At 42.9% G+C, this 14790-nt stretch overlaps 1 protein-coding gene across 2 annotated transcripts in view; it reads left to right on the top strand.

Annotated features, from left to right (window-relative positions):
- The window catches only part of LOC120544136 (arf-GAP with Rho-GAP domain, ANK repeat and PH domain-containing protein 1), a gene marked incomplete at its 3' end in the record, with an annotated part of 19135 nt that extends 5213 nt beyond the window's left edge, over positions 1 to 13922 (top strand). Inside the window, 15 exon segments of one of the 2 annotated variants that reach the window (XM_039777720.1) lie at positions 1582 to 2061; positions 3126 to 3224; positions 4735 to 4930; positions 5017 to 5124; positions 5607 to 5711; positions 7041 to 7101; positions 7193 to 7313; positions 7454 to 7718; positions 8332 to 8531; positions 9945 to 10030; positions 10978 to 11157; positions 12293 to 12361; positions 12578 to 12677; positions 13598 to 13654; positions 13796 to 13922. In XM_039777720.1, the coding sequence (XP_039633654.1) occupies positions 1582 to 2061; positions 3126 to 3224; positions 4735 to 4930; positions 5017 to 5124; positions 5607 to 5711; positions 7041 to 7101; positions 7193 to 7313; positions 7454 to 7718; positions 8332 to 8531; positions 9945 to 10030; positions 10978 to 11157; positions 12293 to 12361; positions 12578 to 12677; positions 13598 to 13654; positions 13796 to 13922 (2254 nt within the window). 2 annotated transcript variants of the gene reach the window in all.
- Positions 13923 to 14790: the final 868 nt, after the last annotated feature.

The raw sequence follows: 14790 nt of genomic DNA on the forward strand, positions 1-14790 counted from the left end.
CAGGTCTTTGGGAAAACAGAATATTTTTGTGCTTTTACTGAACATGCTTTTTACATCTCTTACAGCAGAGTCAGTTAGCTTTCACTGTAGCTTCTTAGTTTTTGAATTGCTCTCAGTTCTTACTCTCAACGCTGTGATTTAAGAGACTAAACTCTGTGATTTAAGCAGCTTTTCTAAGGGAAAGTGATCTGACGTGTGCCTGAAACAGCTGCAGGTCATTTCTGACTCTGACGTGCTTCAGCGTGTTCCAGTCCAAACAGTCGGACCGGTTTGTTCCTCCTGCTGTTTGTGGACACTGCAGACAGATTATTATCTAACCAGTTTGTCTTCTGACTGCTGACGGTAGAAACTCACACCACACGCTGGTGACTCACAGACAGATCCTTTCTATCAAGATCCTTTCTATCAGTCAAGTTACAACCACCTCACTGAACTTCCACATTCTTTCACTCAGCCTCTCAGCCCTCGATGAGACAAAACAAAGACTTTAAAGGGTTATTTTTCAATGTTTTATTCAACCCTATCGTCCCATGTTTGTGTGTCTAAGTGACTGATTGGAACAACAGTCTTTGAAACTGGTCCAGTATTGCGTGAGAAGGCTGTAACTGTGTTTTAAACAATGCTGCTTGAGGCTGTAGGGATTGTGCAATACTTTCAAGTGTTTTTCTGGGGGAGGAGGGGAATATGTTTACATGCAATCTGTTTTACCACGGCATGAGTACAATACTTTGTGCTATATATATTCTTGTGACTGCTACAGTAAATATTTATAACTGTCAAGGCATTATTTATGTGTGCAGCTTGGAGTCATAAACATATTTCCCTAAGGGGACAATGAAGTATATGTATCATAACGGGCAGCCGAGAACTGGGCTGCAATGTAACCCTAATTCAGCATCAGTTAGCGTTAGAGTGAGATCTTTTAGTTTAACGTGAAACAGCCCCGACATCACCAAACCCACCAGACTCTGTGTAAATAATCAGGACTTTTATCATCGTTAAACACACTTCATTCAAAGTGGACAAAAACTAAATAAAACTATCAAAAGCCGTCTTGGTTCATCTTTCCACTGTTCCAACAATCACCACTCTGGTTTGGTTGAAATAAACCCTTAATTCACCCATTTACATGTGGAGATATGCTGGCTCTATACACGCTAAAAGTCCTGATTATTTACATGGAGTCTGGTGGGTTTGGTGATGGTGATTCTGGGGCTGTTTCATGTTAAACTAAAAGGATCTTACTCTTTAACTAAAAGGTCTATCTCTGTAGGGATCCATCCCATAATGTTGTCAGACACTTAGAATAATAATCTGAGTCTGTCAGCAGCAACAACAGAACTTTTAGTGGACTCTAACTGCTGCTGAACATTAGTCCTGTAGGGCTACATTACAGCTTGGTTCTGGTTTAATACTGGACCAGTTTCACATTTTGTTGTTCACATCAGAACCTCAGACACACAAACATGGAGACAGAGAGTCCAGGTTGGAGAAATATCAAAGTTATTGGACAAATAATTTGGAAAAGAACAATATAACAGATGTCTGATAATGATATTGTCACTGTGTCCTCCTCCTCAGATAAAGAAGCTCCTCCTCCTCCTCCTCTCAGTGGGTCGGACCATGGCGCCGTCTTCCCGACTCTATCCGGCGTCACTGACATCATCGCCTCCAGCATCCCATCATTGGCTGGATTTGCCACCTCCATCGGTGGCTCCGCCCCCTCGGCCCCCTTGGCCCCCTTGGCCCCCTCGGCCCCCTCAGCCCCCCCCTCCATCGACAGCGTGGCTAACAGTATTGCCGGCCACATACCTAGCTTAGCAGGAACTGCTAGCGCTGTGGCTAATCCAGCAGTCACTTTGGACTCTGTATCCCCCTCTGCGCCTCCTTCTAACACAGCTGCTGTTAGCTTAGACAGCATCATTAGCTCGTTAGCTAACATACCCAGTTTAGCAGGGATTGTTAGCAGTGTGGCTAACCCTGCTGTTAGCTCCGTAACGACCCCTGCCACCTCGTCAGACCCGCTGTCCAAACCGCTGAGTATTGGAGCAGCTCACACAGGTACAGCCACCAACCAATCGCACAGAATCCTTCAAAATAAAAGTCTTATGTTCCTTTGATTTGGCTGGAACAAACACACATTCTAAGTATTCAGGGGGGCGTGGCCTCTGTGTCTGCGTTACTTCATAAAACTGCACTCTGGTCTATTTTTAACCATTTCGGAACATTTAAACACTCATGGGCCAAAGAAATCGAAGTACACGTCAGATAAATGTTTCCCAAAGGTGGTTTCTGTGATTTCAGGTAGTTGTGAAAACGTTGTTTGGTTATTATTAGTTATTTTATTCTATAAATACGGGCTGAATAGACTAGTCCAATCTGCTGTGGGTTTGATTCCTCCCTGCAGCTCAGGCTGGAAACCTGAACGTTTATCTATCCTGCTTCTGTTTCAAATCTGCGGGGACCAATCACAAACTGGTTTATCCACCTGCCGCGCTATTGGCTGGTTTAACACGATGACGATAGAGAAGCGACCAAGCAGCTTCTTATTTACATTCAACATGGCGGCCACCGAAGAGCAGCAACCCATTGATGCCACTGTCGCTGCTACATCATCCAGATCGTTGCTCTGATTGGTTGAAGGACTATCCAATGGCGTACATAGTCATTTGAACTATGCCCGTTGATCAGTAGAAAATACAGCGCAGACTCCCCAGACTGATGTTCAGTCTTAAAGGATTGAGCTTGGTCTGCTGATAGCCAGACTAGGGGCTGAAACCCCCACACACACACACACACACACACACACACACACACACACACACACACACACACACACACACACACACACACACACACACACACACACACACACACACACACTAATTGGCTTTGGTTGTTTGAAAGCGCAGTCAGAAGTAACAAAAGCTTTGCTGCCAGTCCGCTACAGACGTGTTAACGTATTACACACAATTCGACATCTACACCTGTGTACAAAGTCACACACACTTTATTTTTTTTGTTTGTTCTCTGCATGCTGTTTTATATCTGTTTTTGATTTTGTTCTTTGAGACTCTTCACTTCTTCCTGGTTGTCTGAGCAACATGTTCTCTGTTTGTGTCCAGATGTTGGAGCGTTGTCCCAGCTGGTGATGTCAACTTTAGACCAAAACGCTGACGTTACATTACCTCCACTAGAGGGAGCTGCTGAGCCAACGGAGGAAGGTACTGAAGGAGAGTTTCTGTTTCCTAGGATGATGAAGGAAAGTCCTGCCCTACTCTGCCTCTGATTCGCTACTACTCGCTGCCTTTGTTGGTTGAATTGGTTAGATTTAGGCATGAGGAGTGAGATTGGTTAGGGTTAGTGTAAGAATACCAGGGTAAAAAGGGCCAATGGAAAAACAACCATTAGGTTACGGATATTTCAGAGCCATGGTCGGGACCATAGACTCTAACGTTATGTGTCCACGTTGGTGTTTTCTGACAGCAGGGATCTCCCATCTTCTTCTCAGTGTTGGACCCAGTTATAAGTTTCTCTTCACTGACCAATGACAAGCAGAGAAAACGGTCTCCACCCTCCTATAACCTCCATGGGTGCACCTGATTGGACAAACTGTCTGCTCCCGGATTTCAAAACGGACCAATGTGGGGGCTCGTTTGGAGACTTTCTCTGATTTATTTTATTAAAACAGTTTCCTGAAATGTGTTTCTGAAAACATTATCTGTGAAAAATAATATGCTGAATCTGTCGACAACGGTCACTTTAAAAGATTTTCAGGGGTTTTCTAGAGACGGGGAGTTGGACCGGATGCTCCTGAATTGCAAACAAAACATTTCTCCATGGATCAAGTGGTGTTACACATTTCAAATATATGAAAACGACATATAAAAACGACATTCGAGACATTTAGTGCACACACATTATATACTATACATAAAGTGTAATTACTACTTAAAGTAGAACATTTAAGACAGACAAGGGACAGGACAGACAACAAAAGACAGGGCATAAGTAGACTTGTAACAGAGCACTGATTGTTATAGGTTACGTTCACAGTGAGGTGAAGGTAGAATATATAGAATTTAGCAGCAGAAAAATAAGTTCAGGAGTGCATTTCAGTTCAGTGTGAAAAATGTAAATCATGTTTTGTTGTTCAACAGTCTGACCGCTTGAGGGAAGAAGCTCTTCCCCATTCTGGAGGTGCGGGCAGTTATTATATACTGCGTATAATATAATATTAATAATATAAATATACCAGGGTAAGCCAATCAGAGGAAGAGTAGGGCGGGACTTTTCTTCGTTACCCTAATAAACAAAAATAACTGAACTACAGCAGTAAACCTGTTCCAGTGAGTTCTGCTAGGGACTGAATACAAAACTTTTTAGGCACCGACAGATTTGCCTCTAAAGTATTGAGTATTGAAAAATGTCTTGTCATTTAACACCCAATTTCTGGGTAAATCTCACCAGCGCCAGTAAGCCAATCAGCATGCAGCATGCTTCTATCAAGATCTAATAATGTCTGTGATTGGCTGTCTAACGTTATGCGTCATAGAGACACGCAGGAAAAACTCTACGTTACACAGAGACGCTCACATAGTTGGAGCTGAAAAAATAATAAAAATTTGTGTCTTAATGTCCTATTGGTATCTGTACGGGTATCACATATTTTTGGACAGCCCTGGTCTTCAGCTTCCTGCCGGTCTGATTCTTCTTTGTTTATTCTGGTTCCAGTTTACAAACGGTCTCCTCATGCCGTTAGAGAAGAACGTCCGTATTCCACCGTGTTGGCTTGTTGGACGAGCACAGAGGAAGCTGAATCTGACTCCTCCAATGAGGAGGAAGAAACAGGAGCTAGCCAATCCCTCCCCGGAGCCACAGAACCAACGGGAGAAGATCCTGCTTCTAATCAGAACTCAACCACTAACAAGTATGTAGTATGTATGGAGACAATGCTACAATAACATTGCTTTAGTGCTCTGCTGCTGCTGACACTTCTGTGGTGTTTGGGTTCAGCAGCCTCCCGTCCAATCCTTCAGGTCGGCTGGTGCCCAAACGGCCAGCCCCGCCCCCTCCTCATCTTCTTGGCCAATCAGGAAAGCCTCTGAAACAGAAGACACCCAGGTACCCCTGCAGAGACAGTTTTTTCCCCCCCTTTTTTTTCTCTTTTTACTTTTTACCCCCTTTTCCCCCCCCCCATTATCTCTTTATTTGTTTGTGCTTTACAATGTAGATGGATGGATAGATATATACTTTATTGATCCCCAAGGCTGGGGGAAGGAGGGAGGGTTGTGCATATGTAATTGAGAGCGTACTGTACAATTTGAAGTACAAAACATTAGTTCCTGTGGTGTACAGCCAGACTGAAGTATATGACCACGTCAGCTGTTCACTGAATATGACATTTAAACTGCCCCCAAACATTTCAAGCACGTAAGGTTGATTGTTATGCATTGGTACCATGTTGTGACACAGCTTTTGGATCAACTTGTGTTGACTGGCTTGATTTGAAGTTCCAAAAGAAGGGTTGAACACGGGTCAGATAAGTCTAGTCCGACCTTGGAGTATTGGTGTTAAAGAGGTATTAAAGTAAGTTTGTCCTGCAGAGCGGCTACTATCCGAGTGTCCAGGAAGAAGGGGGTCAGCGGGAGTTCAACTCCACAGAGCGCCGTGGTCCGAGCCAGCTGGCTGGACGTCTGGAAGGGCTTCAGGTAACATCATCATCCTCCTCATATTGATATTGTTAATGATCAGAGATGCTGCTGGTGATTCAGTGATAGAGCTGATCTTTCCTTACAGACTCTGGTTGCCGCTGGGTTTATAGAACCATGAAGTCCATCAATAAACACACTCTGGGCCCTATTTTAACGATCTAAGTGCATGGCGTGAAGCGCTTGGCACAAGTGTGTTTAGGGCGTGTCCAAATCCACTTTTGCTAGTTTCACGGCGGAAAAAAAGTGTCCGTGAGCCGGGCGCATGGTTCTAAAGGGTTGTTCTTAGTGTCTTTACTAATTCTTAGGTGTGTTTTGGGCGTAACATGCAATAAACCAATCGGAGATCATCTCCCATTCCCTTTTAAAAGCCAGGTGCGTTTGGACCTTGGAGCATTGCTGTTATGATGGAGGATTAGCACCGTAATATATTTATTTCTGTGTGTGTGTGTGTGTGTGGTATTGTGCGTCCCTGTGTGTGTAACAAGCATAGTGTGCACGAGCCTAGGAGCATTTTACTAATGCTCTGTTAAAATAACAATGGAATGCTGCGTTATTGACTTTAGACCAGGTTTTTGTTGATCAATGGTGCGATCACTCCTCGCTGCCTAAAGATAGCAATGCTCCCAGAATGCACCTGAACACACCTCCCTGTAAGACCAGCACGCCCAGAATGCACCTGAACACACCTCTCTGTAAGACCAGCATGCCCAGAATGCACCTGAACACACCTCTCTGTAAGACCAGCATGCCCAGAATGCACCTGAACACACCTCCCTGTAAGACCAGCACGCCCAGAATGCACCTGAACACACCTCCCTGTAAGACCAGCATGCCCAGAATGCACCTGAACACACCTCCCTGTAAGACCAGCATGCCCAGAATGCACCTGAACACACCTCCCTGTAAGACCAGCATGCCCAGAATGCACCTGAACACACCTCCCTGTAAGACCAGCACAGCCATGGGCCACAGATGGGCGCAGGTGCATTTACTATTCAAATGAAATGGGCACTGGACAGGAAACTGACAACTGTGTCGGTCTTAAACTAGCAAAGACCCTTGGGTCGGGCTTTGTGCTGTGCTGGGTGCAAGATAGGGCCCTGTGTGTTCCTGAAAGATGAATTGGGTCTGTGCACTTGACTAATTGACGCTCCTAATGATGACATTAATGATTATTTTGCACATTATGTTGTTCAATTAAGCTCTTATTTTGTCTTGTGTTCTGAATGAAAAAACAAATGTAATGTTTTCTTTGTAAAACCATCAACTTGCTAGGGACTGTAGATGAGAATTAGCCTGCATGGCTAAATCTGGTTTCTTTAACAGACACAATGTTTTATGGGCGACGTTGGATGGACAGCTGATGTCTCTGTGGAAGAAACGCACAGTAAGTCAGCGTCTCTCTACATCTGTTTTTATGTATGTGTATGTAAACCTGTCTGTCAGTCAGTGATAGGTGTGTTTGTTTTGTTCATCAGGACCAGTTCAGTGAGGTGCTCTTTCATGTCTCCAGTATCACCAAGGTGAAGAAACAAGACAAATGCAGATTCTCGGTTTACTTCAAGAAGAAACATTATGACTTCGTGGCTCATAACGATGGTAAGAATACTATCTTCTGGACTTTAATAGGCCAGCTTCTGGGACATTATCAGAACACTACACTACCCTGTTTCCTCGGTAAGTTTGAGACGTGGAACTCAGCCTTTGTTTCGTACTTCTTTATCTTTTTGTCGTCTCAGAGGTTCATGAAGGTTGGGTCACGTCTCTGCTGGCTTGTCGAGGTAAGCCAAGCCCCGCCCCTCCAGTTCTCCACGGACCAATCACCATCAAGGAGCCACGGAGCCGTGCCTACGCCGCCCTCTGGGGTCACGACCTCTGGATTTACCCCAACAAGGAGAGCTTCCAGCTGGGCATCGCCTCCTTCTCCGTCCCCCTGAACGTAGCCTCGGTCAAACCTGCGGGGAAACACTCGTTTAGCCTCATCACTCCATACAAGAGCTTCAAGTACGTACCTGTCTGTTTACTCCTATCGCTCCATACAAGACCTTCAAGTACGTACCTGTCTGTTTACTCCTATCGCTCCATACAAGAGCTCCTAGTACGTACCTGTCTGCCTTTTTTCCTCATCTTTTTTGACAGATCCAGTGTTTCTGAAGCTGTTTTCTTGACACAAACTTTGCATCGCCTTATTTGAAGCTTTTTTATCACATTTTTTGCTACTTTTTTTTTTAATGCCTTTTTCCATGTTTTTGTCACATTTTTTGTTACCTTTTACTCTCCTTTTCGTGTGATTTGACTTGGTAACTAAATGTTTTAGCTTAACCTACAGAAATATAGTTAGCCTTAAACTGACATTTTGAGATTTGAACTGGCAACTAAATGTTTGCTGCAAACGTAATGTCAGACATAACGTTAGTGTAGTGTGTGTATAAAAGCTCCGTTTTGCTTCGGCAGCTTATAAAGACTTATGTTCTGGGTTCTTGACCCTCCTCTCAATACAAGTCAATAAAAAGAGCACAGAGTTAGATGTTTTCTGTCTTTATATTAAATCCTGACATTCACCCTTCTCCTTTTGTTCCCCCCTCGGTCTCTCTGTGGCCCCGCCCCCTGCCTGCAGTCTGTCTGTTGATTCGTCGAAGGATCAGTCCCTCTGGGTGGATACTCTGTCTGCGTCTATCTGCGGCGCTCTGTCCAGCAGCCAGGTGGCGCTGCGTCTCTGGGAAAATCCTGACAACAAAGTGTGTGGTGACTGCGGCTCGGCCAATCCTGAGTGGGCGTCGGTCAACCTGCTGCTGGTCATCTGTCAGGCCTGTGCAGGTACGAGCTAACGGATGCTAATCCGATGTTCATGCCATGTGTACTGCCCTGTCTCTGAGAAATCAGGTTTATATATCATTAGTCTACAGTGGCTTGCAAAAGTTTACACACCCATGCTAAAGTTGACTAAAGAGAGGAATAAAAAACGTACCTAGATACCTAGAGATTGGTATGGTTTTATGTCAGTTAGCCTAATAGCTGGCTTGATTTGCATTGAGAGATGATCTTATGTAAAGTACCCCATGCCAATCTCTAGGTATGGTATGGTAGGGTATGTGATGATGTGGGGGTATGGTAGGGTATGTGATGATGTGGGGGTATGGTGAAGGGTATGTGATGATGTGGGGGTATGGTGAAGGGTATGTGATGATGATGGGGTATGGTGAAGGGTATGTGATGATGTGGGGGTGGGGCTATTTTAATTCCAAAGGCCAAGGGAACTTTATCAGGATGCATAGTATCCTGGATCCATGTAATAACTGGCCTTTATAATAAAAATCTGCCTGCTTCTATGGGAATCTAACATAGGGGTGGACTGACTTATGCCCCCTATATTTTAAGGAAGAACGTTTATTTATTTACAATACATTATTCATTCACAAAGAAAATTGGAGTCCTTAAAGGCTGGATTTTTCCTAATTTTTTTAATTAAGGCATTAAGATCAATTTCCAAAAGATGTTTTTTTTTCATAAACTTATGCAAACCACCGTATATCCTCGATGTTCCACTTCTGGGATTGCTCAGTTGCAGACAGAAATTCCGTAGGATTTCACTCATTTCAGCCGGATGTCCGTCTCCTTCCTCTGTCTCTGTGTCGGGGTTCTAACCTCCGGTGGATTTGTGAGGACTGTGGTTAACTGCTCCTCAGATCTCTGCAGGGTAAATCCAGACAGCTAGCTAGACTGTCTGTCTGTCTGTCTGTCTGTCTGTCTGTCTAACAGCTAGCTAGACTATCTGTCCAATCTGAGTTTTCTGTTGCATGATTAAAACTACTTTTGAATGTACGCTTTCCACCAAAACCAGTTCCTTCCTGAGACTATTTCACAGAGGCACCGTTGCTCCGTCCGGAGGTTAGCCCCGCCCACGATGATTCTGATTGGTTTAAAGAAATGTCAATAAACCAGAGCATGTTGTTCTCCCATCCAGGAATGCTGTGTGGACTAGACAGAGTCTGGCAAAGGGAGACTAATATATCATTAATATATTTTCCAGTGATGTCAAACGTAATCGCTGCCTGCATCATGTTCAGAGGAAATGTTTTGTTTTTGGGAATGAACTCTGAAACTGGCAGACCTTAAATTGTATCTCTGCAATATAAGTCAAAGTGATTGATCCTGAAGGAATCCCTGGAGATAAATACTAATGCTAACACAGATCATTGGTTTAATGGAGGATGCTACCTGTGTTCTCAGGTCAGCATCGAGCTCTGGGCAGCAGCCTGTCCAAGGTACGCAGTCTGAAGATGGACAACAAGATCTGGACTGAACCACTGCTACAGGTGAGGGGGGGCGGACTGAAACACTCATACATGAATGGACACAGCAGGGTGTTCAACGCTCTACCTTTTCAGTTTAACCCGCGTGTTGCCTTCCTGACGACCTTTTTTTTTTTCATTCAATATTTTGGTCGTCTTTTCCAACATTGTCACCTTTTCCACCTTTTTTTTTTTTTTTTTTTTTTTTTTTTTTTTTTTTTTTTTTTTTTTTTTTTTTCCTTTTTTTTTTTTTTTTTTTTTTTTTTTTTTGAAGCTTCTCCGACATTTTTGTCACTTTTTTCAATGTTCTTTCATAAAACAAAAATTCAAATGCTATAAAACTGAATAAAACGCCCAATTTCAATGAAAGTAGTGAACTGATCATTTATTTGTGTATTTATTGAGTGTCGTACGGAACCATCCACGTTATTTTTTTGACAATTTGGTTTAAAGAAACCCAAATTCTCTTCTTTTTTTTGGGGGGGGGGGGCGTTTCCACCTTTTAATGGACAGAACAGCTAGGTGAGAAAGGGGGGAGAGAGGGGAGAAGACATGCAGGAAACTATCACAGGTCGGATTCGAACCCTGTACCTCTGCGTCGAGGCATAAACCTCTCAGTATATGTGCGCCTGCTCTACCACTGAACCAACCCGGCACTTTTTCTGACATTTGTCACTTTTTTCAATGTTCTTTTATCTCTTTTTTTTCAAATGCTTTACAATGTAATAAAACACCCAAATTCAATGAAAGTAGGGAACTGATCATTTATTTTATTTGTGAAGAGCGTTGTACGGAACCATCCACGTTATTTTTTTGACAATGTGGCAGAAAGAAACACACATTTGATATAGAAACATTTTGAAAATGGGTCAGATTAGACCTGAGGACGACCGGATGGTTAAATAAACATGTTTCTATGTTTGTGGGGGCTGAACCATTCATACCTGACCTCTCACCCGTTCCTCTCCCAGCTGTTTCTTCGCTACGGTAACCGTCTGGCCAATCAGGTGTGGGCTCCGGCAGTGCCGGCGGCGGAGCAGCTGCGACCCGAGTCGTCGGATGAGGAGAGGTCAAAGTTCATCCAGGATAAATACAGCAGGGGGCGCTACAGACGGGTCCACCCTCTGACCTCGTCACAAGATCTGGATCAGGTCTGACTTAACTCTCCACAGTTCATGGGTTAATTATATCAAGGCATATAATATATAACTATCTACACAAGGGTTAATTTACAATTTACTATCTCTACAATTAAGTTAATTATACAAGTTACATAGAATAATAACTCTACAAGTTAGGTTAATTATACAATTTAATATAATATACTCTCACATATGTTATTATATCAAGTTTACAATAAAACTATTCTACACAGTTCATGGGTTATTATATCATTCTAAACTATAACTATTCTACACAGTTAATGGTTAATTATACAAGTTTACATAGTAATAACTATTCTACACAGTTAATGGGTTAATTATATCAAGGGTTTACATAGTAATACTATAACTATTCTCCACAGTTCATGGGTTAATTATATCAAGGGTTTACATAGTAATAATATAACTATTCTACACAGTTCATGGGTTAATTATATCAAGGGTTTACATAGTAATAATATAACTATTCTACACAGTTCATGGGTTAATTATCAAGTATTTACATAGTAATAATATAACAGTAGTTATTGGAAACCCTTCCTTTACCTGGTATTAAATAGTAATAATATAACAGTAGTTATTGGAAACCCTTCCTTTACCTGGTATTAAATAGTAATAATATAACAGTAGTTATTGGAAACCCTTCCTTTACCTGGTATTAAATAGTAATAATATAACAGTAGTTATTGGAAACCCTTCCTTTACCTGGTATTACATAGTAATAATATAACAGTAGTAATAATACCAGGTAAATAGGGGACTGTAGAAGGAAGGGTTACCAGGTAATGTTCAGTTCACTTTATTCACAAAAAGTTATAAGAAAGTTTCAATCCTAAGACTTAATGCTGAGGGCCCAGACACTAGCAAATAATACACAATATAGATACATTATATATACTCTCATATTGTTTTTGATAAAAAGGAAACATGTTATACAATAACATTTACAACCCAACTGACCCTAACCCTACCTAAGTGAGGTACAAGACATTATTCCATCTAAGCATCAACAAACATATAAGAAGTCAGAATAAAATAAAAGGATTTCAGAGTCACTAGTTTACAAGTAGTTTAGTTAAGTGTGTGTGTGTGTGTGTGTGTGTGTGTGTGTGTGTGTTTTCAGAGGCTGCGTCAGGTGGTGTGTGGAGAGGACATAGAGGAGACGATGTCTCTGATCTGCTCAGGAGCAAAGGTTTGATGGTTTCACACTTTGACCCTTAATAACTCCAATAATCTCCCTCAGATCATTAATGATTAATGACACACACACACACCTGATTTACTATTTTATCTTTAGATGGTTTGTGATTTGTTTAAACGAAGTTATAAAAGGTTGAAATGACGTCTCTGAACCTGCAGATCAAGTCTACAAAAAGTCAGACTGGTTTCTTCCCTTAAAATCACCCAGGTGTGTCAGACGGACCTCCAGAGCCCCTCCCCCATCCTGCTGGCTGAGAGGGCCGGCCAGGCTCTGCAGACCGAGCTGCTGCGCCTCAACGAGTACACAGGTAACACACACACACACACACACACACACAACACACACACACACACACACACACACACACACACACACACACACACACACACACACACACACACACACACACACACAGGTAACACACACACACACACACACACACACACACACACACAGGTAACACACACACACACACACAGGTAACACACACACACACACACACACAGGTAACACACACACACACACACACACAGGTACAATACACACACACACACACAAACACACACACACACACACACACACCGGTAACACACACACACACACACACAGGTACACACACACACACACACACAGGTAACACACACACACACACACACACAGGTAACACACACACAGGTAACACACACACACACACACACACACACACAGAACACACACACACACACACACACACACACAGGTAACACACACACACACACAGGTAACACACACACACATTTTGGTTCTTGTTTGATTGTATTTGTTTGTTCTGTATGTTCTAAAATATAAAAACAATTAAAAAAATTATCATGAAAAATAAAATCCTGGAACCCCCCGACTGGCGAGAAGGTAGTATGAGCTCCTTATGACGGTTTCTGCAGTAAAGGTCTAGGGCCAAACAAACGCAGGAAACAGGAGTTCCTGGGAACCCAAACGTCAACGGTCACTTTTAGAAATGAACCGACTTTTATGGACCTTCGTCCGTAGCGTTTGCCTCATCGGAGGAGTTTGAAGTGACTCCTTTAAAGCCCCACTGGTTTTCTTAACCCATGCATAAACGAGTTCTATTTATAAACCTATGTGTTAAAACGGTGTTAAATGTCCTCCAAGAAGAGGACTGTTAAAGAAGAACAAACTCACCTGGCTGGGATACTTAATTCTGCTCTTTTTTTCTTTGTTTTCATTCAGACGTCCCGCCTCACCTGCCCCAGTCAGCCAATAGGAGACGTGATTCCACTCCCTCAGGTAGGCTGAATCACCTGGTTGAATTCCAGTCTGTGTGACTCCTGCTGTACTTTCTAAACTGTCATTTCATATCATCCATTCACACATCGTGTGTGTGTGTGTGTGTGTGTGTGTGTGTGTGTGTGTGTGTGTGTGTTCCAGGTGAGGAAGACGAGGAGCTTCATGGTAAACTGGAGGAAGATCGTTTTCTCTTCTCGTTAGAAAACCAATCGGCAGCGTGTGACGTGCTGGACCTGCGGGAGGTTCTGTCCGTGTTTCTGAAAGACGGGTAAATACCAAACTCAGACCAGAACGTCTGTCTGGGATCTGTTCTTCTTCTAAACTCAGACCAGAACGTCTGTCTGGGATCTCTTCTTCTTCTAAACTCAGACCAGAACGTCTGTCTGGGATCTGTTCTTCTTCTAAACTCAGACCAGAACGTCTGTCTGGGATCTGTTCTTCTTCTAAACTCAGACCAGAACGTCTGTCTGGGATCTGTTCTTCTTCTAAACTCAGACCAGAACGTCTGTCTGGGATCTCTTCTTCTTCTAAACTCAGACCAGAACTCTGTCTAGTTCTTCTTCTAAACTCAGACCAGAACTCTGTCTGGGATCTGTTCTTCTTCTAAACTCAGACCAGAACTGTCTGGATCTGTTCTTCTTCTAAACTCAGAAAACATCTGTCTGGGATCTGTTCTTCTTCTAAACTCAGACCAGAACGTCTGTCTGGGATCTGTTCTTCTTCTAAACTCAGACCAGAACGTCTGTCTGGGATCTTTTCTTCTTCTAAACTCAGACCAGAACGTCTGTCTGGGATCTGTTCTTCTTCTAAACTCAACAGACACGACTTCTCTAAACTCAACCAGACTTGCTGGGATCCTTCTTCTTATAACTCAACCAGACTTGCAGGATCTTTTCTTCTTCTAAACTCAGACCAGAACTCTGCGGGATCTGTTCTTCTTAAACTCAGACCAGAACTCGATTTCTTCTTACTCAACAGAACTCTGGATCTTAAACTTTCTCATATGTTCTTCTTCTACTCAGACAGACTGGGATCTTCTTCTTCTAAACTCAGACCAGAACTGTCTGGGATCTCTTCTTCTAAACTCAGACCAGAACGTCTGTCTGGGATCTCTTCTTCTTCTAAACTCAGACCAG

The sequence above is a fragment of the Perca fluviatilis genome, chromosome 16 (assembly GCF_010015445.1).
Source record: "Perca fluviatilis chromosome 16, GENO_Pfluv_1.0, whole genome shotgun sequence".
In the NCBI taxonomy this organism is placed as follows: Eukaryota; Metazoa; Chordata; class Actinopteri; order Perciformes; family Percidae; genus Perca; species Perca fluviatilis.